Source organism: Hibiscus syriacus, unplaced genomic scaffold (assembly GCF_006381635.1).
Source record: "Hibiscus syriacus cultivar Baekdansim isolate YM2019G1 unplaced genomic scaffold, ASM638163v2 tig00117047_pilon, whole genome shotgun sequence".
Lineage (NCBI taxonomy): Eukaryota > Viridiplantae > Streptophyta > Magnoliopsida > Malvales > Malvaceae > Hibiscus > Hibiscus syriacus.
This window is the reverse complement of record NW_024063537.1, coordinates 407,172-432,999: the sequence shown is the minus strand read 5'-3', so window position 1 is coordinate 432,999 and position 25,828 is coordinate 407,172. Positions and strand designations below refer to the sequence as shown.

The 25,828-nt window shown below is 34.7% G+C and overlaps 3 protein-coding genes and 2 pseudogenes across 4 annotated transcripts; 4 read left to right on the top strand and 1 right to left on the bottom strand.

Annotated features, from left to right (window-relative positions):
• The first annotated feature begins 301 nt into the window (after positions 1-301).
• LOC120197175 (non-specific lipid-transfer protein 4-like) lies at positions 302-946 on the top strand. The gene is made up of 2 exons (XM_039198775.1): positions 302-690; positions 789-946. The coding sequence occupies exons 1-2, from the start codon at positions 339-341 to the stop codon at positions 803-805; spliced, it is 369 nt and encodes a 122-aa protein (XP_039054706.1). The 5' UTR covers positions 302-338; the 3' UTR covers positions 806-946.
• A 2,340-nt stretch (positions 947-3,286) lies between these two features.
• Positions 3,287-4,758, top strand: LOC120197195. 2 transcript variants are annotated; one of them, XM_039198797.1, is made up of 5 exons: positions 3,287-3,548; positions 3,652-3,776; positions 3,865-3,934; positions 4,005-4,373; positions 4,537-4,758. In XM_039198797.1, exons 1-5 carry the CDS (start codon positions 3,425-3,427, stop codon positions 4,548-4,550), a joined length of 702 nt encoding a protein of 233 aa, XP_039054728.1. In that variant the 5' UTR covers positions 3,287-3,424; the 3' UTR covers positions 4,551-4,758. The 2 variants fall into 2 exon arrangements, with proteins under 2 accessions (XP_039054728.1, XP_039054730.1); XM_039198799.1 differs by lacking the exon at positions 4,537-4,758 and having other exon boundaries at positions 3,288-3,548; positions 4,005-4,483.
• Positions 4,759-9,205: 4,447 nt separating this feature from the next.
• LOC120197224 lies at positions 9,206-23,606 on the top strand (annotated as a pseudogene).
• LOC120197225 (non-functional NADPH-dependent codeinone reductase 2-like) lies at positions 13,690-14,923 on the top strand. Its single transcript, XM_039198826.1, has 3 exons — positions 13,690-14,079; positions 14,170-14,413; positions 14,501-14,923. The coding sequence occupies exons 1-3, from the start codon at positions 13,712-13,714 to the stop codon at positions 14,903-14,905; spliced, it is 1,017 nt and encodes a 338-aa protein (XP_039054757.1). The 5' UTR covers positions 13,690-13,711; the 3' UTR covers positions 14,906-14,923.
• LOC120197223 lies at positions 15,084-18,589 on the bottom strand (annotated as a pseudogene).
• Positions 23,607-25,828: the final 2,222 nt, after the last annotated feature.

Here is a 25,828-nt window from a genome sequence, read left to right as displayed (position 1 = left end):
GTCAGATCGAATTCGAATGGAGTATATATATTTTCGGGTCAAATAAGATAGACTAAAACTCGATCCGTTGCTATCCCTAAACATAATATAAGAGAGTAACATCCTTTCAATGGGAACATAGGACTAATGGTCCAAAATATCATTACATCTTGAATAATCAAAGGGGGAAGAACAATCCACCATATTCTTCCACTTAAGATCCCCACACCCACCGCACTAAGCACAAATTTCACCACCTCACAGGCTTAACATGTTTATAAATATGCATTATCTTGTGCCATCCAAATGCAAGTGTCGAAACAAGAGTGAATCCAGCATAGCGTAAACAAAGACTCGACATGGCTTTCAGCTCAAAACCTTGTTGCTTCGTTGTCCTGTTCGTGTTTATGGTAAGTTTCGATGCATTGGTTCGAGACGTCGGTGCGGCCGGCGGTGCGTGCGGGAGGACCCCAATCAGGTCCGCTGCCGCGAGTTTAAGCCCGTGCTTGGGCGCGTCTCGGAATGCCAGGGCTAAAGTCCCGCCTGCATGCTGCGCCAAGGTGGGTGACTTGATCCGGGCTTCACCGAGGTGCCTTTGTGCCATCTTGCTATCGCCATTGGCAAAGCAGGCCGGGATCATGCCCGGGGTCGCTATCGCCATCCCCAAACGATGCAACATTCGGAACAGGCAAGCCGGCAAAAAATGTGGAAGTAAGTACCTTTACTCACTAGTATTGTATCGGTATTCATGTCATTAATCGAATTCTTATGATCTCAAGGCTAACTATCAACATTTTGACAATTTACAGGGTACATCGTCCCATAAGAGAGCATGCATGAAGGAGGAAAATGGGTTATTTCACTCTTAGTTATGATAAATAAAGTATTGTTGCTGCATTATTGGGTGATTCACCCATTAAGGCACTTCGTCATACTATATATGCAATCTTGAGTGTTAGATCTCTCGAGGTAATAGCTTCACCGTGTTTGTTTTTGTGTACGTTCACCTTCTATTATATATTAATGAATAATAATTGTTCTTAAATATAAACCTCTCTCCATGCATGCAAAACAATGCATATTCATAATAGGTTAAACGGGTTTAGAATATTTCTTACTCATTAATAAAACACACATCCAATACGAGTACAATTATTTAAACTCGAGACATATAAGAATAACATAAAACAATCATTCCATGTACAAAATACAATGTGGCTAACACAAATATCCGGTGAAAAAGGTTTTGCCCCACATAACTCTCATCAATAGTTCATCTTGTGCTTATCCTCCTTGTGTGTTGCTGAAATGCTGCACATTCTCAATGGACCGCAGAAGCATGCCAATGTATGGACCCTCCAAGGATTTTAATAAGAGGGTCAAAGATGATAAAAGGACCCTCCAATTAAATGGACACACTATATTTTTGGATAAATTACACATTTAGTATCTAAACTATCAACCTTGATTTGTTTTAGTATCTAAACTTTCGATTGTTTCAAAATCATAAATACGTTTAGTTTTTTGTTTCATTTTAGTAATGTGTCGTTAAAAATTTAACGAAACTTTTGCATGTGACATTTTTTATGGGCAAATTACATTTATTCATCTCTTAACTATCTTCTCACTCATATTTTGGTCATTAAAGTTTAAATTTTTTAATTGAAGTACTCAACTTTCAAATTGCTTGTGTTTTAATTACTCTAATTTATGTTATTAATAATATTTTGTGACATGATGTTTTTTTATTATTTTATTATATATAAGTAAAAAAAAATCAAATTTGAAAGTTAGAGTGATTAAATTAGGAGAAATTTAAAAGTTAAGTAATTAAATAAAAAAAATTAAACTTCAATGACCAAAATAGGAGTGAGAAGATAGTTGAGTGGTGAATGATGTAATTTACCCATAAAAAGTGCCAAGTTGTAACAGTTCCACTAAGTTCTTAACGGTGGGTACTAAAATGAAACAAAAATTAAACGTTGGCTATGATTTTGAATTTTTTTGAAAATTTAAGTACTAAAATAGACTAAAACTGATAGTTTATGCACTAAATGCGTAATTTACCCATTTTTTAACAAATTGAAATATGTTCGAAATTTCTTAAATTATTGCAAGATAAACACTATTAGAACAGACAATATTTAATAAAATATGATTTGAATGTACGAACTATAATAATATTTATTCAAAACGACCCCCACAATGGAGACGATGTGCAAAGGCAAAATTCAATGGAAAAGTTGCCAATAGGAGAAACGGTTGGTGACCATATCAGAAGGAATTGAAAATAGAAAGAAAAAAAAAGCTGTAATTTGAATTATGTCTACCCATTTGTCCTTATTTTAATTTTGGGAAAAATATATTGAAGGTTATTGAGTTATGCTCTTATATTCATTTTGGTCACTACTTTTAAAAGTCATATGCCTAACTATCGTAAAATGATAACACATAATGTTATAACAATTGTAAAAGCTTATTAAATTTAGTCTTGAAATTTATCATTTTCGTCCTTATCATTTTATTACATCAATTTAGCACTCGAAATTATTTAAGGTGTTCATCTTAGCCCTCAAAATTCGTTTTGACTAACAGAACCGTTAGTCTTATGCGATTATCAACACCGATAATTCCCAGATCAACCAATATTATTGACATGGCTTGGTGGTGACGTGATATGTATTAGAAAAATAAATAATAAAATATTTAAAATACTTACTAAATACAACGGTTAGGGAAAACCCCCCAAAAATTTATCCTAATCCCTTAATCTCACTTAAATAAGTAATAAAATTTTGGGAATTTGTTCTAATTATTGTGTTTAATAAATATTTTAACATAATATCTTAATTCACATACAGAGAAGATCGACAGTTCTGTTAGCCAAAATGGTCAATGAACTTCAGAGGCTAGGATAAATACCTTGAACAACTTCAAGGGCTAAATTGATGCAAAAACGATAGGGACAAAATTGACAGAGTAAGATTACTATAAGGACAAAAGTGACCCTTAAGTCTTAACTTTAATTATTATTTTATAATAATTTGATAAAAGGGTAATAATTTTTCATATTTATTAAAATTTAATGATGAAAATGATCATTTGAGCATAATTTAATGACCTAAAATTTATTTCACCTTTATTTTGTAATCTTCAAACAATAACTTTACCTTTATACATGTAAAACAACAGCATATGATATCATAACTTTTGCAATTATTTAGTCCCCCAAGTACCAAACCCCACATTTTATGATTAAAATTCCAATCCCCAACTAATTTTGCAGAAAGAACAGAAGCCAAGTTTCATATCCCAAGAAAAACACACACTTTTGTTCCCTCTCTCATTGCTGTTGACTGATCATGTAATCTACAGTAAGAATGGAACCTTTGATGTGTTTTTAAAATATTTTCTTAGCTATTTAAGACAGGCCTTAGCCCCCAACATGGGTGAGTTTAAGTTCAACTCCATGGCTTATTACACTACTAACAGCAGCAGCAGCATCAATGGCACTTCCCTAGGTTGGGATCTTCAAAACCTCGGAGTTGTCAACGCAGACATGCCTTTAGGTATACAAATTACAAAACTACACGCTTTTGCTTTTGTTTTTTACTCGGATGATGTTGTGTTTTTCTTGATGTCGTGTTCTTCTGGGGAACTGGATTTCTGCAGATTTCTCTTCTGGGTATCTCGAAGATGCTTTGCTTGAATTCACCGAACGATCCAAACGAAGAAGACTGTTGTTGTACAACGATGATGATCATGGTGAAATCAGTGGTTTCAATGATCTTGCAATGGTAAATTTTTTGTTCTTGAATCTTTATTAGTTTCTTGTTCTTTATTTACCATTCTTATTTTTCACTTTTCACTGTCATCGTCATGCAGCAAGGATGCTGGGATTATAGCTGCAACTGGGGCCTCTCTGAAGATTTCACCTGCATCAATGGCGTTTCAGGTAATGATTCATGAGAATTTTCACCATGCACGTCAATCAAATCATGTTTACAATTTTCTATCATGTACAGATCAGATGAAAACAACAGATGCTTTTGATTCGTCGTCGTCTTCTTCATGCAAGCTCTCGGCTGTGAAAACCAAGTCGTTTTCTTCCGGAAACGAAGATAAGACGAAGATGAAGAAGAGGGTGATAACGAGGGTTGTTTATCCATTCGCATTGGTTAAGCCCGGCGGCGTCGAAGGCGATACGACTCTGAATGACATTAACGAAAGGATTCTAATGCCGCCGTCGAGGCCTGTAAGGCACCCGGTCGGCGACTTCGCTTGTCGGCCATGCGTATCGGCCGATGGTCCCGGCCTCTCCGGTAAAGATGTTGTGGCCCTCACCAAAATACACACCCAAGGGAGAGGCACCATCACCATTATTCGAACCAAAGGTTAGGGAAAATTGTATAGGATAGGGCTTGTATGAATGGTGAATCATGCATGCATGTAAAACATCATGTTATCATCCATTTTTCAGACTTAAACTTGTTCTTTTTCGTAACAACAACGATGTTAATCGAACTAAGGCTCGATGTGTTTCATGTTTAAGTTTAGATTTGTACTTTTGAGTGAAAAAGACTTGTGCTTTGAACCAAATGGGACGTGAAGAAGAAGCAAGAAGAAAGAAGAGATGGGGTAAAAAGAAAGGAAAAGGAAAAGCTATGGGAATTATTGCTTTATTTCCACATTTTGTTTTGATGAAGACACCAAACCAAAGGGCTAAATTTTAGCTTTTGTGCCCTTTGGTGTCTTCAAATATATCATGAATCTTGACCATCTATCTATGAAGCCATTTTTGTTAACTTCAAGCAAATTCACTTGAGAAAGGTCTAATCTTGAGAAGATCACTCTTGAAGTTTCGAAAAATATAAAATGATCATTAAACTTATAAAAACGATTCTTAAACTTATCAAAAATTATGATTTTTTTTTATAATAGAGTGAAGTATACAAATGGTCTTTTGACTATATGATATTGTTTTGTTGAGTATCAAATGTTACAAAATGGTCCTCTGACTATAGAGAATTGCTTTGTTGAAATACTTAACTATTAAAAATTACAAAATAGTCATCTGACTAGTCATTATGTTTCAAACTAGTTCTTTTTGTTAAAAATTTAATGACATTAACACGTAGATTGAGATATAATAATATTTAATCTCAGAACAAACGGCTATCATATTTTAGTGAGCATGTTCATGTCCAGTTCAGACGGTCATTAATTTTTTAACGGAAAAAGATGAGTTTTAAATATAATAAATAGTCAGGGGATCATTTTATAATTTTTAATAATCAAATTCAACAAAACAATATCCTATAGTCAAAGATCGTTTTGTAATTTTTAATAATTAAATGACTAAAAAAGATAATATATTTATTATTGTTTGGTAGGTCAATACTCAATAGTCAATACCCACCCATTTGCTGCCTCACTTACCTACAGACAAGAACAGTAAAACTACTTTGGACCCCAAAAGTAAACCTAATATGTCACCCAACCATATCATTGTTCTCACCTGCACCTGAAATCAGGACCATTCATTTCCTTTGACTCCTCAATGTGGGAATTATCATGCAAATCCAACGGCTCTGATGAGAGGCAGAGCAAGGGTTATGAGAGTGAGGGAAAGTACTTGATTTCTCACAGCTGTAAGGCAAAGGAAAGTGGAATGATGGAGATTTAGGGTTTTACTTCTTTACAATATAATATTAGAGAGGACCCATTAAGATTTTTCGTAATTATTTTATTAATTTGAATTTTAAACTTAATTCTGTTTTGATCACTAGAAATGAAAGGGTGACATAGACATGTGTAAATTAGGATAAATTAAAAATTTCATCACTCAACTTTCTTCTTACTCCTATTTTGATCATTGAAGTTTACAAATTTTCAATTTACTCATTGAACTTTTGATTTACTCCTACTCTAGTCATTCATATATTAAATCATAAATGGAAGGGTGACACCATAGACATGGGTGCCGATGTGAACTCCCTTTTTTTTACATGCAATTCAGGTGTCATCCACGCTATTTTCTTTTTTTTTTCCTTTTGATTTCATCTTCTTCATCCAAAGATAAAAATTGTACACTTTTCATCATTGTGTAACGTCTATATTGTAATTACCATTCTATGGTGTCTTCTCTCACCACTCAAGAAACATACAAACTCTCCTCAACGTCTCTTACCACTTTATCAGTTTAAATTTTCTCAAAATTACTTTAGAACCCATAAAACTCAACCCCAAATCTAAAAGTACTCATAAAACCCTAAACAAATATAATTTATAATATCCACTATTCGATAAACATTAAATTAAGATATACAACTTGCTTCCTTCTTCTCCATCTCCCCATTGTTGAGATTTGAAAAAAAAAAGAAGATGATTCATTGTCGAGAAATCAAAAGTAATATGAAATCATGAGTTTTTTTTCCCACAAAAATGAAGAAAGTTTGAGGAGCATTTCATAAATTTTAAAATAAAAATGTACACTCATAATGTCGTTAAGTATTTAACGACGAAGTAACCAAAATAAGAATAAATGAGTAAATTGAAAAATTTTAAAGTTTAGTTACCAAAATAGTTATCAAAATAGAATTGAGAATAAAGTTAAGTGAAAATAATTTACAATTTACCCAAGAAGATCAGATTCATAGATGAATGTGGATCAAATGATATTCAAGAACGAATCTAAGAAAAAATACCGAGCCCTTTATAGTCTAATCATGTTTTTAAGGTAATTTCTTAAGGTTAAATAACATGTTTTTGTTTTTATAATAATACTATTATTTTAAAGGGTGAAGCGTACAAATGGTCCTCCGACTACAGAGTGTTGCTCTGTTGCGACTATAGGATGTTGCTTTGTTGAGTCCACATACTGTTAAAAGTTACAGAATGATAACCTAACTATTCATTATGTTCTAAATTCGTCATTTTTTGTTAAAAAATATGGAAGTTTGGGTTGGATGTTAATCTACTGTCCGAGATATAATAAAATCTGATCCTAGAATCTCAAATGAGTATCATATCTCATACAATATATTAACATCCAACTCAGATTGTCGTTATTTTTTTAACGGAGAATGATGAGTTTGGAACATAATGAATAGTCGGGTGACCATTTTATAACTTTTAATAGTCGATGGACCATTATGTTAGGCACATGTATGGTAATTGGTGATGGTACGCTTACTCCGGCAATCTCGGGTATGTTTCCGGATTTATTTCTTTGCAAGTATTCGAGTATTTTTGTTCTTGACTTGCAAATGTTTTGATAGTGTTGTCTGCAATGGATGGACTTAGAGCACCGTTCCCTTCTGTCAGCAAATGTAAGAATTTAAGCTTTCTGAAGGCATAAATGGATGGAAGGCGTCTACGTGAGTGCGTTTTTGACTAAAATTCCCGAAGGCGGATGGAGTCCATTTGCCATATCCATTATTCTCGCCTTCATCATGTTAGGTTGGTACTATGGGAGATGGAGGAAGATACAGTATGAACTAACTCACAAGATCGACCTGGGAGTGCTATTATCAGACACGAGCGTGCAAAGGGTTCCTGGATTGTGTTTCTTTTACTCGAACATACAGAACGGGCTGACTCCGATCCTCGGACATTATATTAAAAACACGAGATCGCTTCATAAGGTCACCATTTTCACAACACTTAGATATCTACTGGTCCCCAAAGTTGCTCCACAGGAGAGGATAGTGGTGAAAAAGTTAGGCCTCAGAGTAGTTTACGCATGTGTGATTCAATACGGTTACGCAGACTCTCTAAACCTCCAAGGAGACGACTTTGTTGGTCAAGTCATGGATAGCTTGCGAGTGCATATCGAAAACAGCTCCGGTTGTTTACCCTCGGATCTTACGCTGGGTCGGGAAGAGATCTCCGAACTGAGAGAGGCTGAAATCGCAGGCGTAATTCATGTTCTAGGAAAAGCAAGGTTTTACATAGGCAAGAACACAAGCCTGTTTGATAGATTAATGCTTGCCTTCTATGAAGTGTTGCACAATAACTGTAGGTCGGCACTGCCTGCTCTCGGCGTGCCGCTGCCGCAGCGTCTCGAGGTCGGAATGTTTTACGAGGCTTGATCGGATCATTTCGGTTATGTTAGTTAGTGTAGGATAATACCAAATGTGAAATATAATCTTCTATTGATAAGTTATTTAAGATCTATTTTTTCCTCGACATTACAAGTGAAAGTGTTTTAAGATTAAGGGTAAAATACATTTTAGTACTTAAACTATCAGTTTTAGTTCGTTTTATTAGTTAAATTTTTAATTTTTTTAAAAATCATACATAACATTTAGTTTTTATTTCATTTTAATATTTGTTATTAAAAACTTAACGAGTTTAATATCTAAATTATCAGTTTTTGTTTGTTTTAGTATTTAAACTTTTAATTTTTTTTCCTTCAAAATTTAGCATTAAATTTTCAACAGTGTACTAAAATGAAATAAAAATTAAATGTTTGATATGATTTTGGAAAAATTGAAAGTTTAGGTATTAAAATATAATGTTTGAAACACAATGAAAAGGACATGTTTGGAATAAAATGAATAGTCGGATGATCATTTTGTAACTTTAATAGTCAAGTGATCTAAAAAAGTAATGTCTTATAGTCGAAGAATTATTTTATAATTTTTAATAGTTAAAGGCTTTAATAAAACAACACCCGGGATCATTTACGTACTTCACTCGAAATAAAATATTAATAAAAGATAATTAAAAAATAATTTAAACATTCGATTTTATAACTAAAAAACTGTAAAACCATTACTCATTTAACTCATTTTCTTAATTAGGAGGATAAAATTTGACTCGATTTGAAAAATTAATTTTTTTTTAATTTGACTCGACTTGAAAAAAATTGACTCATATTGATTTCGAGTTATAATTTCATAAACTCGACTCGACTTGAAAAAAATTCAAATTCAAATAGAGTTGTAAAATACAACTCGAATAACTCGAAATTTTTCGTAATTAATAGATTATTTTCAAGTTTGAATCAAAATTTGAGTCGAGTTCATCGACTTTATATGTATATATAAACCTCATATGAAAAATATATCTATTATATATGATTATAAAATTCATTTAAATTAAAATCAAATAATATAATAATATTATAAATATTTACAATTAAATTTAAATATAAACTCAAAATTTTGACTCGGATAAAACTTCCTACACGCCTGTTCCATTTCCTCTCCTTCGACCCAAAATGAAATCCATCGGCGCCAATTTTCCGGCGGTTTTAATCCTCGGAGTTTTGGTTCTCTCTTGTCTTTCCCACGTTAGATCCGACGCCTCTGACCACCGCTACAAAGAAGGTGACCCCGTCCCTCTCTACGCCAACAAGGTTGACCCACAACCCCAGGTAGTTAATCAACCCTTTCTTCTTCACTGGGTCTGAAAGTTACTTGCTTTCCGATTCAATGCCTTGGTTCCCGTTTTCATGGCACCCACGTTTGGAACATTTAGAGCTCGAATTTCATTACGTTTAGCATTTTTGTTGTCTTTTTATGCTTTGGGTTTATTCTTAAATTTGGAATGCTTTGGTTTTGTTTGTTTGATTGCAGTGAAACCTATCGCTATTTTGATCTTCCCTTTTGTTCCCCAGGTTCGTTATTTTTAGAATTAGATCTTAAGAAATTTAATTTAGATTCTTAATGAAGCGGCGGTTGCTTTTTAATGTATGATTTAGATCATGTAAAGGAGAAGACAGAAGCATTGGGTGAGGTATTGAATGGAGATCGACTCGTTAGTGCGCCTTATAAGTTGAATTTTAGAGAGGAAAAAGATTCATCTGTTGTATGTAAGAAGAAGCTTTCCAAGGATGAGGTTGCGTCTTTTCGAAAGGCGGTCGACAAAGATTATTATTTCCAAATGTACTACGACGATTTGCCGATATGGGGTTTATCGGCAAAGTTGATAAGGAAGGGAAGGCCGATCCGAGCGAGTATAAGTATTACCTTTACAAGCATATCCAGTTTGATGTGCTTTATAGCAAGGATCGCGTTATTGAGATCAGTGCGAGGATGGATCCACATTCGCTCGTGGACTTACCCGAGGATAAGGAGGTTGATGCTGAGTTTATGTACACTGCGAAATGGAAGGAAACAGATACACCCTTTGAGAAGAGGATGGACACGTACTCCATGTCTTCTTCTCTGCCGCATCATTTGGAGATCCATTGGTTCTCGATTATCAACTCTTGTGTGACGGTCCTGCTTTTGACAGGATTCCTTGCAACGACTCTCATGAGGGTCTTGAAGAACGATTTCGGTAAGTGAGATCCATTATATTTTTTATATATGTATATTTCGTTTCGGTTGTTGGTTGCTATAAATATTTGATTTGTTACGAAAGGTATGGTCAAGATGAAGAAGCCGCCGATGACCAAGAAGAGACTGGATGGAAGTATATTCATGGAGACGTATTCTGTTTCCCAAAGTACAAATCTCACTTCGCTGCTTCTCTCGGATCTGGAGCACAGCTTTTCACTTTGTGAGAATCCCACTTGTGCTGTATAGCCTGTATTTATGTTACTTTCAGATATTTGAACCAACTTTTAATACATTATGATCTGTATGTCGATTATTCGATGTTCCTGTCTCTAATTTATTTGAACCTTTGCATGTCTCGTAGAATGGTATTCATTTTTATGCTTGCATTGGTTGGTGTCTTTTATCCATACAACCGAGGAGCTCTGTTTACTGACCTGGTGGTCGTATACGCTCTCACGTCGGGGATTGCAGGATACGTAGCAACTTCTTTCTACTGTCAGCTCGAAGGGATGAACTGGATTAGGAATCTGTTATTGACTGTCTGCCTTTTCTGTGGACCCTTGTTTCTAATATTCTACTTCCTTAACACGGTCGCTGTTGCATACAACACAACCGCCACACTACCTTTTGGAACTATTGTCGTAATAGTCCTCATATGGACACTCGTGACGTCTCCGTTGCTTGTTCTGGGTGGTATTGCTGGCAAAAATAGCAAGGCTGAGTTCCAAGCTCCTTGCCGCACCACTAAGTATCCCCGGGAGATTCCACCGCTGCCTTGGTACAGGAGTGCCGTTCCTCAGATGGCAATGGCCGGGTTCCTTCCGTTCAGCGCTATCTACATCGAGCTTTACTACATATTTGCCAGTGTTTGGGGCCACAGGATCTATACCATATACAGCATCTTGTTTATCGTCTTCATAATCCTTCTGATTATTGTCACTGCTTTCATAACTATTGCCTTGACATATTTCCAACTTCCTACTGAAGATCATGAATGGTGGTGGAGGTACATACATAAATTCGATATTTCTGCATTCGTCTCCCTATCGCTCTTTGCTTTGCGAGTTCGACATAGTCTTATCTTGTGCTGTTAATTCGTAACAGGTCTTTCCTCTGCGGTGGATCGACGGGTATCTTCATCTACGCCTACTGCTTGTATTACTACTATGCACGATCTGATATGTCCGGTTTCATGCAAACCTCGTTCTTCTTCGGCTACGTGGCCTGCATCTGCTATGGATTCTTCCTCATGCTCGGGATGGTGGGTTTCCGTGCCTCACTCCTCTTCGTTCGTCACATATACAGGTCTATCAAGTGCGAGTAGCGGGTATCGTCATCGGTTGCCGTTTTCCGATCAATCGTGGTAGAAGAAATTCGATGATTTTTGTTAGAAATTAACCGGAGAGTGCCGTTCTGATCATGCCTAATGGGAAAATCATGTGCTTATTAGAAATATATTTGGATTGCATGTAATCAATGTCCACGTGGCATATTTGTCTTAGGTCGCTGTTACTTATTATACATCTTCGGCTCTTTTCATAAAAAGGTAAACAGACCATGGGGTCACCTAACTATTATCAAGTTTTTGTTATGGCCATTTACTTTTTCTTTTTGATAAATTTGTCATTTATGTTACATTTTTATTCTAAAAGCACAAGCCATTAAAATAAAAATAGAGATGGTGATTTGATATAGTATGATGATAATTCTAATTTTATAAATTTATAGGTTCTATTAATTTTAGTTTTTATATAAAAATAATTTTAATAACTAAGCTTAATATAAAAATAAGTGTCTAAATTATGTTTCGAAAAATGTTTTAGTACCTAAAGAGTTTTTCGCTAAAAATAGATGTCTAATATTTTTTAGTTACAATTTTAGGTGCCCGACATCAACCATCGTTAAGAATCCATGTCAAGTGACATGTGTCATACTAGTAATTTTGGAATTTTTTATTTAAAATAAAAAATATAATTAAAACCCTTTTTTTAAATCTTAAAAAACCCTAAAACTTTTTTAAAAAATTCATTTTAATCCCTTTGCCAATACTGGTCGCCACCAACATCGTCAACCGGCTGAACACCTAATGACATTTGACCGGCCAACCACCCACGACCAAAATTTCCATGCTTTCGCACCCGATTGAACACCTAAAAATTGTGTAATTGAAAATTTTTGTTTTAGGGTTTCTAAACCATAAAAATCGCTTAGATCGATCGTTGTAATCGGTCATTTGATCGGATGTGACACGTGTTACTTAACGGAGTTTTTTAACGGCAGTTAACGTCCGAGCACAAAAAAATAGTAACGAAGCAAACAATAGACATATATTTTTAACGAAAAATTTTTTAAGCACTAAAATATTTTTCAATGCATAATTTAAACATTTATTTTTATATTAAGCATAATAATAACTAAATGAGATGGTAATGTAATGTGACATTAAACTTGTTATCTTACTCTCATATCGATCTAAGTTTACTTTGTATCATAAAAAAGTACATTTAAAATTCTATAATTAGATATCTACTTTAAAATCATTATATTAATAATTTAATTATTAAATATAAGGGTAAAGTATATAAATGATCCCTGATTATATTGTACTATTTTATTAAGTCCTTTGACTATTAATCATTATAAAATGATCATCTGATTATAGAATGTTGTTTTGTCGAGTCCTTCGAATATTAAAAGTTACAAAATAGTCACCAAACTATTGATTATATTTCAAACTCATCATTTTTTGTTAAAATATTGAAGGTCGTCTGAGCTGAATGTTAACATAATGATTAAAATATAATAGTTGTTTGAGATTTTAGGATCATATTTTATTATATCACAACTAATAAGTTGACGTTCAACTCAAATATAATTTATGAGATATATTTGATGAAGAGAAATGATAAAATATAATTTATCGTACTCAAATAATAGTGTTTATTGGTTCAATCATGTTGCAGTTGATAACATTCACTTATTAGTTCGAGCCCAAGGACGGACGCATGATTTTATGTTAGGAAAAGTGAACTTGAATTTATAAAATTTTAGGGGGGGCAAAAACATATTTTCAGTAAAAATATATAAAAAAAATCTAAAGTATATGATATTTTAGATTTTTAGAGCAACATTCTGTAGTCGAATGATCATTTTATAACTTTTAATAATCTACAGACTTAATAAAATAATATCTTATAACGAGGAATTATTTGTATATTTTACTTTAATAATAATAAAAGTATTAATAGTAACGGTAGTGTGTGAGACGTGAAACCCACTTGACATGTGTTTATTTTAAATAGAAAAATTTCAAATGAGAACAGATAAATAAAATTACAATACCTGTAGATACTAAGAAAAGTGAAAGATGAAGCAAATGATGTGAACAATCATGGATGATCATACATACATACATACATAAACAATAGTTGTTCATAGACATGGAAGTTGGAACAAAAATGGAGTCCAAGGAGAACAAAACAAGGCCAGAGTTAAGCATCCCAAGCTTCCCTCTCGGTTCAACCGGCGATCAACGTATCCCCCTATTAGGCTTCGGCACAGCTGAATTCCCTTTCGGTGCTTCCAACGCCACCCTGAAACACACGATCGTCGACGCCATCCGACTCGGTTACCACCACTTCGACACGGCTGCGATCTACCAGACCGAGCAGCCTCTAGGTGAAGCAGTCGCCGATGCTCTTGGTCTGGGGCTAATCAAGTCCCGAGATGAACTCTTCATCACTTCCAAGTTCTGGTGCAGCGATGCTCACCGTGACCGTGTCGTCCCTGCTCTCCGCAAAACGCTCGAGTATCGATAAATGATAACCCTTTGTTCCATTGATGTTTTTCACTATGATTCTTGTTATCGGTTTGTTAATTGCTTGTTTATTTTGAATAGGAATTTGAAGGTAGAGTATCTTGATCTGTATCTTTTTCACTGGCCATTAAGCTTGAAGCCTGGAAAATATGAGTTTCCGTTCGAGGAAGAAGACATTGTTCCTCTTGATCTAAACTCTGTGTGGGAAGCAATGGAGGAATGTAAAAATCTTGGCCTAACCAAATCTATAGGGGTAAGCAATTTATCATGCAAGAAGCTCCAGATCATCCTTTCCACTGCCAAAATCCCACCTGCTGTGAACCAAGTAAGGATCACTTCAATTTCTAATGTTTTTCATTTCATCAATGGCGGATTTGTCTATGAATTGATGGATGGGGTGAAACTGTGAAAGGTGGAGATGAACCCTATGTGGCAACAGAAGAAACTGAGGGACTTTTGCAAGGAGAAGGGCATATTTGTGCAGGCTTACTCTCCGTTGGGGGCCAATGGAACGGCGTGGGGAAGCGATCGGTTGATCGAATCCGAGATACTCAAAGATATTGCTCAAGCCAAGGGGAAATCAGCTGCTCAGGTTTGCTTGAGATGGGTGTATGAACAAGGAGTATGTGTAATTGTGAAGAGCTTCAACAAGGAAAGGATGAAACAAAACCTTGAAATCTTCGATTGGGAGCTCAGTGATGATGATTTGCATAAAATTAGCCAACTTCCACAGTGCAAAGGATATGCAGCTGAACATTTTCTGTCAGATAATGGTCCTTACAGGTCTGTTCAAGACTTCTGGGATGGAGAGATTTGAGTTCTTCGATTCGAAATAATAAGTGAAATGAAACCTGTCGGTATGAACAGATGGATTTTCTTCTGCAACATGAATTGTCTTCCATCTATGCTATAAGCTCTTATCGTTTGCATAAGCAAAAAACAATAAGCTCATATAATATTACATTAACCATAATGATCAAATAAAACATTACCTTATTGTTCAAGCACTGTTGCTGCTTCCATTGGCTGATCCAGGCATCAGCTCTCTTAGCAATGCCACCACCTGCAACATGTTAGGCCTTTTCGAAGGAAAGTCGTCGACACATTGCAGTGTTATCTCCAAGTACCTCATCATCTCTTTAACTTCTTCGGCTTCGGCTTCGTCGGTTCCTTTAGTCGCCAGCAGTATTTCGGGGTCTATCACTTCCATGTGTTTTTGTTCCCTCACCTTCATTTTTACCCACCCCACCAAGTTGGTGTCCCCAAAGTCCTCTTTATCGGTCGGGCGCTTTCCGGTCAAGAGTTCCAGGAGGACGACTCCTAACGAATAGATGTCTCCCTTTGCTGTGCATCTGAAACTTTGATAGTATTCCGGTGGGACATAACCGGGTGTGCCTGCAAGTGTGCTTACACTTAAGTGAGTGTCAAGGGCACTTATGAGCCTTGCCATTCCGAAATCTGAGACCCTGGCTTCCATTTCATGGTCTAATAACACATTGCTTGACTTCATGTCTCTATGAATAATATGAGGGATGCAGTTGTGGTGGAGGAAACAGAGTCCTTTCGCTGCACCCCGAGCGATCTTTTTCCGTTCCTCCCATGTTAATATCCGTCGATCTCTCGCCTTTTCTCTTCCGTGGAGCATTTCTTCGAGACTGCCGTACTCCATGAACTCATACACAAGCAGCCTTTCCTCTCCTATCATGCAGTACCCCAACAATGGCACGAGATTTTTGTGCTTTATCTTCCCTAACGTTTCCATTTCAGCCATGAATTCTCGATCGCCCTGGCAGCTCAATCGAATGAGTTTCTTGATTGCGACACTGGAACCGTCCTTCAAAGTGGCTTTGAACACTTCTCCGAACCCGCCGCTACCTATAAGACTTGCTGCTGAGAACCATTTGTAGCCTCAATGAGTGTGGAGAACTTTAGCTTCCTTAACTGTCTCTGAAACGTTGCGACATTGATGCTCAGCGGTTCTCTCTTTCTCGATCTTCCATGTCGTAGCCGCATGAACTGCTTGCAATCTGTTAAGCATCTTGACTTCCTCGACTCCCCTCCGCCTCGCGCGCATCGCAATCGCCCATACAATCAAAACGCATATAGATGCAATGGAGATAAGGATCCCAAGGACAATGCTATTAGCCCATGAAGCAGCAGCAGCCTTCCTACTTCTTTTGCCATCTAAATCTGAGCTTGTAGGAGCTTGGTTGTTTCCATTTCGACATTCGGGCAATGGAACTCCACAAAGTCCTGGATTATTAGCATACTGAGTTGCTGGAAGTGTACTCAGCTGACCCCTTTGCGGAATCGGACCGGTTAATTCATTATAAGACAAGTCGATCTGCACCAGAAAAGATAAGTTGGAGAACGACTCTGGGATTTGGCCCTGCAGCCTGTTATGTGATGCATCAAACACACCTAAATTCCTCAGCTGGCCAAGTGACGAGGGAATCTCTCCGGATAGCTGATTATGTGCTAATTCAAGAACTTGTAAGGCCACCATTTCACCGATTTCGTCCGGGATTTTTCCTCGGAGCTCATTGTACGAGAGATCCAAATACTCCAACGTCTGGTATTGTGTGAAGAGACTCAACACTGCTCCAGAATACATCCTAGTAAAATCACAACTTTTCAAGTTTGGTATCTGCAATAGTCTTTCAGGCCTAATACCAGCAAACTCCAACAGCCCTCCGACGCCTTTACACGAATTCCCGACATTCCTTACGAACACCAGAGTGTTGCCTGACAGAATTCCACTCAAGGATTTAGCCCCGAGCTGCCGGCCGAGTCTCGGTGGGATTTCACCTGTGAGTGGTTGCTGTTTATATCTAACCAAACCAAGCTAGTGCAGTTCCCTAGCTCTCCTGGTATTAAACCACTCAAGCTATTGTTTGCCAGCTGAAGAACAGCTAACCTTGACAACATGCCGAATTCTCGAGGGATCGAGCCGGTGAGTTTGTTGCTTGTGAGAGATATCCATTCGAGATTGCTGCAGTTGAATAACTCAACAGGAATCTCACCACTGAGTCGATTGTTGTTAAGGATGAGATCTTTCAATTTACTGCATTTTCCCAATTCTTCGGGATTTGTCCCTCCAACTCATTGAACCATGCTATCAGCTGCTCAAGATTCTCAAGCGCCCCGAACTCGGCCGGGATCGATCCGTTGAGGTAGTTTAAACTGAAATCAACTGTCCTCAAATGGGGACATTGTGACAGTTGACTTGGGATCTGTCCTGTTATAAGGTTGTCCGGGATCTTCAGCTCCTCAAGTGCTGCAGCTCCAGGGCATATATCAGGTGGGATGGTCCCAAAGAATTTATTCGAACTCAAATCCACAACTCTCAAGCTCCTGCAATACAAAATCGAAGACGGAAACGGACCGAAGATGATGTTATTACTCAACAACAAGGCCTCTAATGCACCAAGATTCTGGAGGATAGAATCCAGGAAAGGACCCGTTATGTTGTTATTAGACAAATCAAGAAGCAGCAGGTAAGAACATGAAGACAATGAGCCAGGAACAGGACCAGACAAGTTGTTGTAAGAAAGCCTGAGTTCCAAGAGCGAGTCACATGCATTCCCCAACTCGGAAGGTATCCAACCGGTGAGATGGTTAGAAGAAAGGTCTAGCTTTTGTAACCTTTTAAGCTCTCCGAAAGAGCTCGGGATCTCCCCGGTGAGCGAATTCGACGAGAGATTCAAAGCGGTGAGCTTCGTGCAATTCGAGAGATGATCGGGGATCGAATCGACGATGTGGTTACCGGACAAATTGAGGACCAACAAAGAATTGCACGAGTTCTCCAATTTCAGCCCTGAAATGGACCCTGTTATGTTGTTGAACGAAAGATCAAGGACCTGCAACTTATCAGGGTTTGGCAACAAAAGGTCACCAGGCAAAGACCCTGTTAGATTACTATGTGACAAATCAACATATTGGAGAATCGGTAGTTTGGAGAACAAGTTATCAGGGAACGGACCAACGAGACCGGTGTCGGACAACTCGAGACGCTTCAATCCATAAGGGAGGAACACCAAAGTGGTTGAATTTACAGTGAACATATTCCCAGACAAAACCAAACCAGACAACATGTTTAAAGAAGCCAAAGGATTGAAAAAGATGGTCCCATACAGGCTGCACTGGTTAAGTTCAAGCTGAACCACTCTTCCTAATGAACATTTAACACCATACCAGACGCATGGACTCGTTTCATGCTTCCAGCCCGATAAAACTCCGGTCGGGTCGTTGTCGATCATCTCCTTGAAGGCGAGAAGGGCCGCTGCATCGGTTTTGATCGACGGAACCACCGCTTGCTCCGCCGCGGAAACTGAAATGTAGACCGTAAAGATAAGTATCAATGGGAGACCATAGGAAAGTTTAAGCGGTTTGATCTCCATTGATGAGAAACACAATTGAGAGAAAGATGGAAGGGATAGTGGGAGTGGTGAATATTATGATGAGCAATTGTTGCGGATGCAAAGTAGACGAGAAGCTTTAGAAAAAGATGTTGCTTTTTTCTAATATAAAAGGAGAATCGAACCCTTTACTATTTAACTCGACTCAACTCCACTCGATACATCTATGATACTATGAAACGGCTTTGTTTCACTGATCTATACGTCCATACTTCCATGGTCAAAAGGAAAAGGACCCACAGACAAGGTCTGTCATAAGATCGGCTTCTTTCTATTACAGAGGAAAAAGAAATGCTAAATTTGGGGTACATATGTAGTTTGATGATCATTGATGCAAGAGGAGTCGCTGTCTGTTTGCTTGTCAGAGAGGCGTGAGAGAAAGCTTTTTTTTTTTTCATATATGATCAGATGATATGAAGAAGGTGAAGATTCAGTTCCATTGTAAGTGATTGTCTCTCATCTATTTTCGTTTCTTTCCCATCTCTCCTTCCAACGATTTCGATTTGGTGTCATTTTTCTTTATTACTTTCTTGGCAACAATTGATTTTTAAATTCGATAATTGTAAATTAAAATCGAAAAATATTCAAACAATAAATTTTAAAAAGATTTAAGGGTCATCTTTGTCTTTGTAATAGACTTAATTTATCATCTTCAATCCTATCGTATTTTCGTATCAATTTAAACCTCAAAATTATTTAATTGATCATTTTATACCTCGCCCATAACTTAAAACCCTAAATTATAAATCTTAAGCTAAGGTTTTTGAGTTAGGGGTATGATAGAATGATGCAATTGATCATCTTTCTCAAATTTCAAATTAAATATTTAATAAAAAATTATTTAATAAATTTTTATTAATTTTAAAATTAAATAATTTAGGCTTAATTGTAAAATAAGTGTCCAAATTATAGCGCTTTCCACAAATAGGTGTTTAAATTTTTTTTTGAATGATCCAAGTGTCTAACGTTACAAACGATAGATGCTCAGACCGTAACTGTCGTTAATTTTCTTTGTTAAGTGACACGTGTCACGTTATGATAATTTTAAAATTTTATTTAAAATTAAAAATTAAAATTATATTTAAAAGACCAAAAAAAATTAAAATAACCTAAAACTTTGAAAACCCTCGTTTCAACTCCTAAATCTACGCCGGCCGTTGGTCTTTGCTGTCGACGAAGCTCCACTCGACCTCACCTCCCCCGATGATAAATAACCCTATGAAACCGGGACCAGCCGGTGTTTTGTACCCCGTGAACCCTATGATGAAAATCGCAATCTCACACGAACTCGAAACTAATCGGCTGCAACTATGGCAGCGTATAGCCAGAAAGATGGCAGCGACTACGTCAATTAAGGTGGTTGTGGCCGGCAAGAGCGACGATGGCATATTAAGGCTAAAGATTTAGGGTTGACAATTTAAGAACAAATTAATTTTTTTATAAATATAATAATATTTTAAATATTTTTAAAAAATAAAAATTATCAGAATGTAACACGTAACATCTAACCGAGAAAATCTCGTCTTCTGATCTTACTCCATTCCTTTATTTACACAAAAGATATGAATATATTAGTGAATAAAAATTAGAACGTAAAGGTGCAAAAGAACATTAAACGTCGAAAACAAAGCAATTTCAATCTTTATCCTATTCTCCAATTATAATTTACTTTACATTGAAAAAAAAGAAGTTAAAAGTTGTAAAACCAATGGAATCAAGCACAGTAAAAGTTAAAAAATTACTATTATATTTAGATATTTATTTGATTAAAAAGTAATTAAGGAAAAGCATGGGTGATTAGGGGGACCCTTAGACAACATAAAAATGTGAAGGAATATGAATATATATGATTCGGACCACTTGGGGGATTAATGGCTGGAAGAATATTATGCATGGGAAGTGATGATGCCCCCATTTGCAATTGCTTCGTTTCTTTCTTAAGGTAAAAAAAATTGTCTAAATAAATTTAAATTTAATTAAAAGTATATTTAAACATTGAAAGACCTCACCAACGGGGTTGGTTCAAGTGGTAAGTAACTTGATATCGTTTAAGCAAGGTCTTGAGTTCGAGTCCTTGTGTATGCAGAAAATCCTTGCTGGAAGATTCACCCATCAAAACTAGGTGTGCGACACTGGTCAGTCCGAATTAGTCAAGGCTAAGCCTTAGAACCGGGAGGGTAACCAAAATAAAAATTGAAAGAGCTCATTAGTAAAAAATTTTTGTTAATTTCTTTAGAGGATTCAAATTTGAGCAATTAAGTCTACATGGTATATGTTTTGTTAATAGCTTAAGAAAAAATTATAACGTATACTAATTTGTAATCATTTTAGGATATTCAAAAAAACAATGTTCTATAACATCATTTGTGAATATCATGCTTGTCACTAAAAGAACAATAAGATTTTTAACCGCTCGTATTTCATTAATCGACTAATTTAGATTAGATGTTATATGTATCTATTATGAGTGATACTTCTAACATTTTTTATTTTATACATAATATTAAGATTAAAACTCGAATGTTCGTAATAAAAAAATAATTAATCTTGAAATAATGGGTAAAATACACAAATGATCCTTTGACTATAAAATAATGCTTTATTGAGTTCATTTACTATAAAAATTTACAAAATAGTCCCCTGACTATAGGAAATTGCTTTGTTGAGTCTCTTAACTATTAAAAGTTACAAAATGGTCATCCAACTATTCATTATATTTCAAACTTGTCATTTTCTTTTTAAAATAACGATCATATGAGTTGTACGTTAACCTGTTGGCTGAGATATAATAAAATCCAATTTCATAATCTCAAATGACTACCATGTCTCAGTCAACATGTTAACGTCCAACTCATATAATCGTTAATTTTTAACATAATGAATACTCGAGTGATCATTTTGTAACTTTTAATAGTCGAGAGACTCAACAAAGTAACTCTCCATAATTAGAGTATCATTTTGTAATTTTGAATAGTCAAGGAACTTAATAAAACATTATCTTATAGTTGGGGACCATTTACATACTTTACCCTAAAATAATATGGTAAAAACATTCATTGGCAAAACAAACGCAAGCATGGCTAATGAAGAAAAAGATAGAGTAGGGTTTCACGTCCATATATGATTATAAATTCATATGTTTAATAATAATAATTATTATAATCTTAATTAGGGTAGCCCACTAAAACCCTTGTTGGATACAAGACGACATTCATAATATTTGTCTTTGTGAATCTCGCGTAAATATTCTAAAGTATTTGATAATCAACGCTCAATCATCTTATTACCGCTACTGGTGCTCGAACTCGTGACCTATAGGAACGATAATGATTCCTTGAACCACAAAGTAATCTTAAACCCTAAACCTTAAACATAAATATATATTAAATGCTATAAAAGAAATTATAAGAATATTAATATTAATATGTTAAACTCAATTTATATCCTAAAAAATACATAAATATATTACAAATACATGGATTATACATAAATATACTAAAAGAGGGATGGTGGATCTAACGGAAGGGCAACAAAAAATATTCATAAGGGTTTTTTAATCTTTCAATTTGGTTAAATTAAGATCTAACGGTGTCGAATTTGTTATAGGGTAAACTACATGAATTGTCCATCGATTATAGAGTGATGTTTTATTGAGTCTTTTTATTATTAAAAGTTATAAAATAGTCTTCCAATTATAAGACATTGCTTTTTTAAGTCCCCTAACTATTAAAAATTATAAAATGGTCACCCGATTATTGATTCTGTTCCAAACTCGTCCTTCTTCCTTTAAAAATGATGGTAATTTAAGTGAGACGTTAACATGCTGACTAATATATGATATAATCTGATCTCAGAATATCAAACGACTATCATTCACAGTCAGTAGGTTACCGTCCAGCTCAAACCACTCTTAATTTTTAATGGAAAAAGACGAGTTTGGAACACAATAGATAGTCGGTTGACCATTTTTTAATTTCAATAGTCGATGACTCAAAAAAGTATAAGACCGTTTTATAACTTTTAATAATAATTAACTCAATAAATTAATACTCTATAGTCGAGACTATTTGTTCTAATACTATTTAACCTTTCAAAATTGTTAAATAAGGTCACAAATTTTTGGCAACAGCTTTTTCCTTTATTATTTGTATTTAATATATATTTATGGAGTAGAGGTATTATATTTTATCATTGTTTTTATTCTAATTTTGAAAATTAACTTTTAAAAGTATCGTAGAAACGAACTTTTGAAAGTGTTGTGCAAAAGTACAATTTAAAATTTAATTGTTCGGGATTGTTGGAACCAAATCCCAATTAAATCTCTCTTTTAACTCTAACCTTGCATGGTAATTAAATTTAATTACCGTCCACACTTCTTCACAATTTTAAATTACCAGCCAGTAAAAGTCAATAAAATTGACCAAATCAAACGGTGCCAATAATTAAAGAGAGAGAGACCAAATTCACCATTTTTGCCGAATGATGAATGCGCTTTTCAATCATTTACTTTAAGACTTTTATGTACCAACTGATATTTAGATTATGTAAATAAATTTAATATATCAATAAATTTAATCAAAATTAGTAATTATAGAGACTAAATTAAAGAATTACTTAATAATTATTTCAAATCGAATCAAATTTAAACCTAATTTTTTTCGAGTTGAAATTTGGATGTGTATGTATGGTGTTACTTTTTTAGCATACGTCAAAAATAACTCTCAACGTTTATTAAAGTGGTCATTCTTATCTTATTTTATTTTTTTAGTATTTTGTGACACTCAACGTTTTATTTTAGGACAAAGAAACATTTAATATTTGACTCACTTTGTTCATTATTCTTTTTTCCTTGGACATTTTATTCTTTAATGTTTCATTTTATGGTAAAAAGACTCTTAATTTGGAGCGTTAATAGTGTGTTAACGAATGATTTTCATCTATAGGGGAAGCTTTTTTCTCAAGGTGAAACGTTGGGACAAAAATGCTCAATAAAATAATAGGGGCAAAGATGATCATTATAGTAAACATTGAGGACTATTTTTAGCATTATACCTACTTTTTATGAAAAAGAAATGGAAAGGAAATGAAGATCAAATTGTCGTCAACTTCACGCCAAAGGGACCGAAAAGTAAAATAAATAAATAAATAAACAGCTTCCCACTCATCTGTTTTTTTTTATCGAGAATCCAAGATGACCCACCAAATGGAGCTAATGATGACCAATTATTTAATTATTATTTTTCAATTAATAACAAAAAGAATACTTATTTTTAATTTATAATTATTCAAAAATATGCATAATTTTTTTTATTTAATTTAATATCATTTAAGTTTATTTTTATGTATATTTTAATTAAAATTATATCATTTCACTCGTAGCATTAAAATATTAAAATATGTAATATGTGTAGGTATAATATTAAAATCTATATATTTATTACGAACAAAGGTTGTTTCAATTTTCAAGTGTTAAGCAGTTTGATATCATTTAAGTAAAGTTTCGAGTTTAAGTCTTTGTGTATATAAAAAATTCTTGTTAGAAGATTCACCCACCAAAACCAAGTGTGCGACGCGAGTCAGTTCGAACTAATCAAGAAGAAACCTTGAAACCAGTAGAATAAAAAAATCTATAATTTGTTCCTTAATTTTTATTTTAGGCAAAAACACCTTTAATATTTGACAAAACAGTTACTTTGTTCTTTTTTTTTTACAAAAGAATATGGACCAAAATGATCATCTTGATAAACATTAGGAGCTATTTACATATTATTTTTTTTCCAATAATAAGCTTGAATTTGAGATCCCAATTAGGGATGGGCATGGGTCGGGTTGAGTCAGATTTTTGGTCCACCTGACCTGACCCGAGAACAAGGAATCCTCCACCCGATATCCAACCTGATTCGACCAAAATAAGATTTCACCTGACCCGATAAAAACAGTGACTTAATTGAAAAAAATAATATATAGAGGGATATTGTTGTAATTATTCCTAAATATAAAAGGTAAAATTATATATTTTTTCGGGTCGAATCGCTTATTTTTCACCCTAAACTAAAACTCGGCCTCACCCGAACATCACATTTAAAATATCCGACCTGACCCAAACCTAAATTTAAAAAAAAACACTTCCCGATCAAATCGGATCAGATCGAAACCCGTCGGATTCGATTCCCATAACCGTCCCTAATCCCAATGCATGGAACTTTGTTTCTCATCACAAAATTAAGTTGACCCAAAAAGGAAAAGGTGTGAGGGGGTAATGATTAAAATACTCAATTCTTCATCAGTGTAAAAGGAGGAGAGCACTCAGTGAGTCACCATTGGCAGTAAAAAGGAAGTATTCTGAAAGAGCTTTACAACAAAAGGTAGGGGATGAAGTTGAACCCCTCATGATGCCATTTCCCCACTCTTCTTTCAAATAAAATAATCAACTTTGCTTTTAATTTCAGTCCATTATCTTTTAAGAATACACAATCCAGGCCAGCTCCATCGGATCATAAAAAATAGAGGGTAAATTACACATTTAGTACTTAAACTATCAGTTCTAGCCTATTTCAATACCTAAACTTTCAAAATTTTCAAATTCATACCTAAAGTTTAGTTTTTGTTTCATTTTATTACTCGTCGTTAAAAACTTTAGTTTTTGTTTCATTTTATTAGCCCGTTCAAAACGTAACTTTAAGTTTTGAAAATATTGAAGTTTAGGTACTAAAACGGATCAAAATTGATAATTTAGGTACTAAACACGTTAAGTTTTTAACGATTGAGTACTAAAATGAAATGAAAACTAAACGTTAGGTATTTTTTTAAAAAATTGAAAGTTATGCATTTAGTACCTAAATTATCAGTTTTGGTCTGTTAGTGCCTAAACTTTCAATTTTTTCAAAACCATACCTAAAGTTTAGTTTTTGTTTCATTTTAATACTCTGTCGTTAAAAACCTAATGTGTTTAGTGCCTAAACTATCAGTTTTGGTCCGTTTTAGTACCTAAACTTTCAATTTTTTCAAAACTAAACATTAAAACAAGGACATTAAAATAAAATAAAAACTAAAGTTTTCAACAACAGGGTACAAAAATGAGATAAAACTAAACTTTAAGTATGGTTTTGAAAAAATTAAAATTTTAAGTACTAAAATGAACCAAATCTGATAGGTTAGACACTAAACGTGTAATTTATCCAAAATAAATTAAAGCTAAATGTAAATGACTTTAATATTCTCATTAATTAAGCTTTTCATAATTCAATTCGACTCGATTGATTCAAGAAAAAAATTAACAAAACTTTGATTTTTATACAGATCTAGATAACATATCGATAACA

What these genes read in the sequence shown, in the direction of transcription:
- LOC120197225 (XM_039198826.1), top strand. Translation starts at nt 13,712, where the DNA reads ATGGAAGTTGGAACAAAAATGGAGTCCAAGGAGAACAAAACAAGGCCA. An exon ending in GCTCTCCGCAAAACGCTCGA is followed by an intron (nt 14,080 to 14,169) that starts GTATCGATAAAT and finishes TATTTTGAATAG; the next exon opens with GAATTTGAAGGTAGAGTATC. An exon ending in TCCCACCTGCTGTGAACCAA is followed by an intron (nt 14,414 to 14,500) that starts GTAAGGATCACT and finishes AAACTGTGAAAG; the next exon opens with GTGGAGATGAACCCTATGTG.
- LOC120197195 (XM_039198797.1), top strand. Translation starts at nt 3,425, where the DNA reads ATGGGTGAGTTTAAGTTCAACTCCATGGCTTATTACACTACTAACAGC. An exon ending in GTTTCAATGATCTTGCAATG is followed by an intron (nt 3,777 to 3,864) that starts GTAAATTTTTTG and finishes ATCGTCATGCAG; the next exon opens with CAAGGATGCTGGGATTATAG. An exon ending in CTGCATCAATGGCGTTTCAG is followed by an intron (nt 3,935 to 4,004) that starts GTAATGATTCAT and finishes TATCATGTACAG; the next exon opens with ATCAGATGAAAACAACAGAT.
- LOC120197175 (XM_039198775.1), top strand. Translation starts at nt 339, where the DNA reads ATGGCTTTCAGCTCAAAACCTTGTTGCTTCGTTGTCCTGTTCGTGTTT.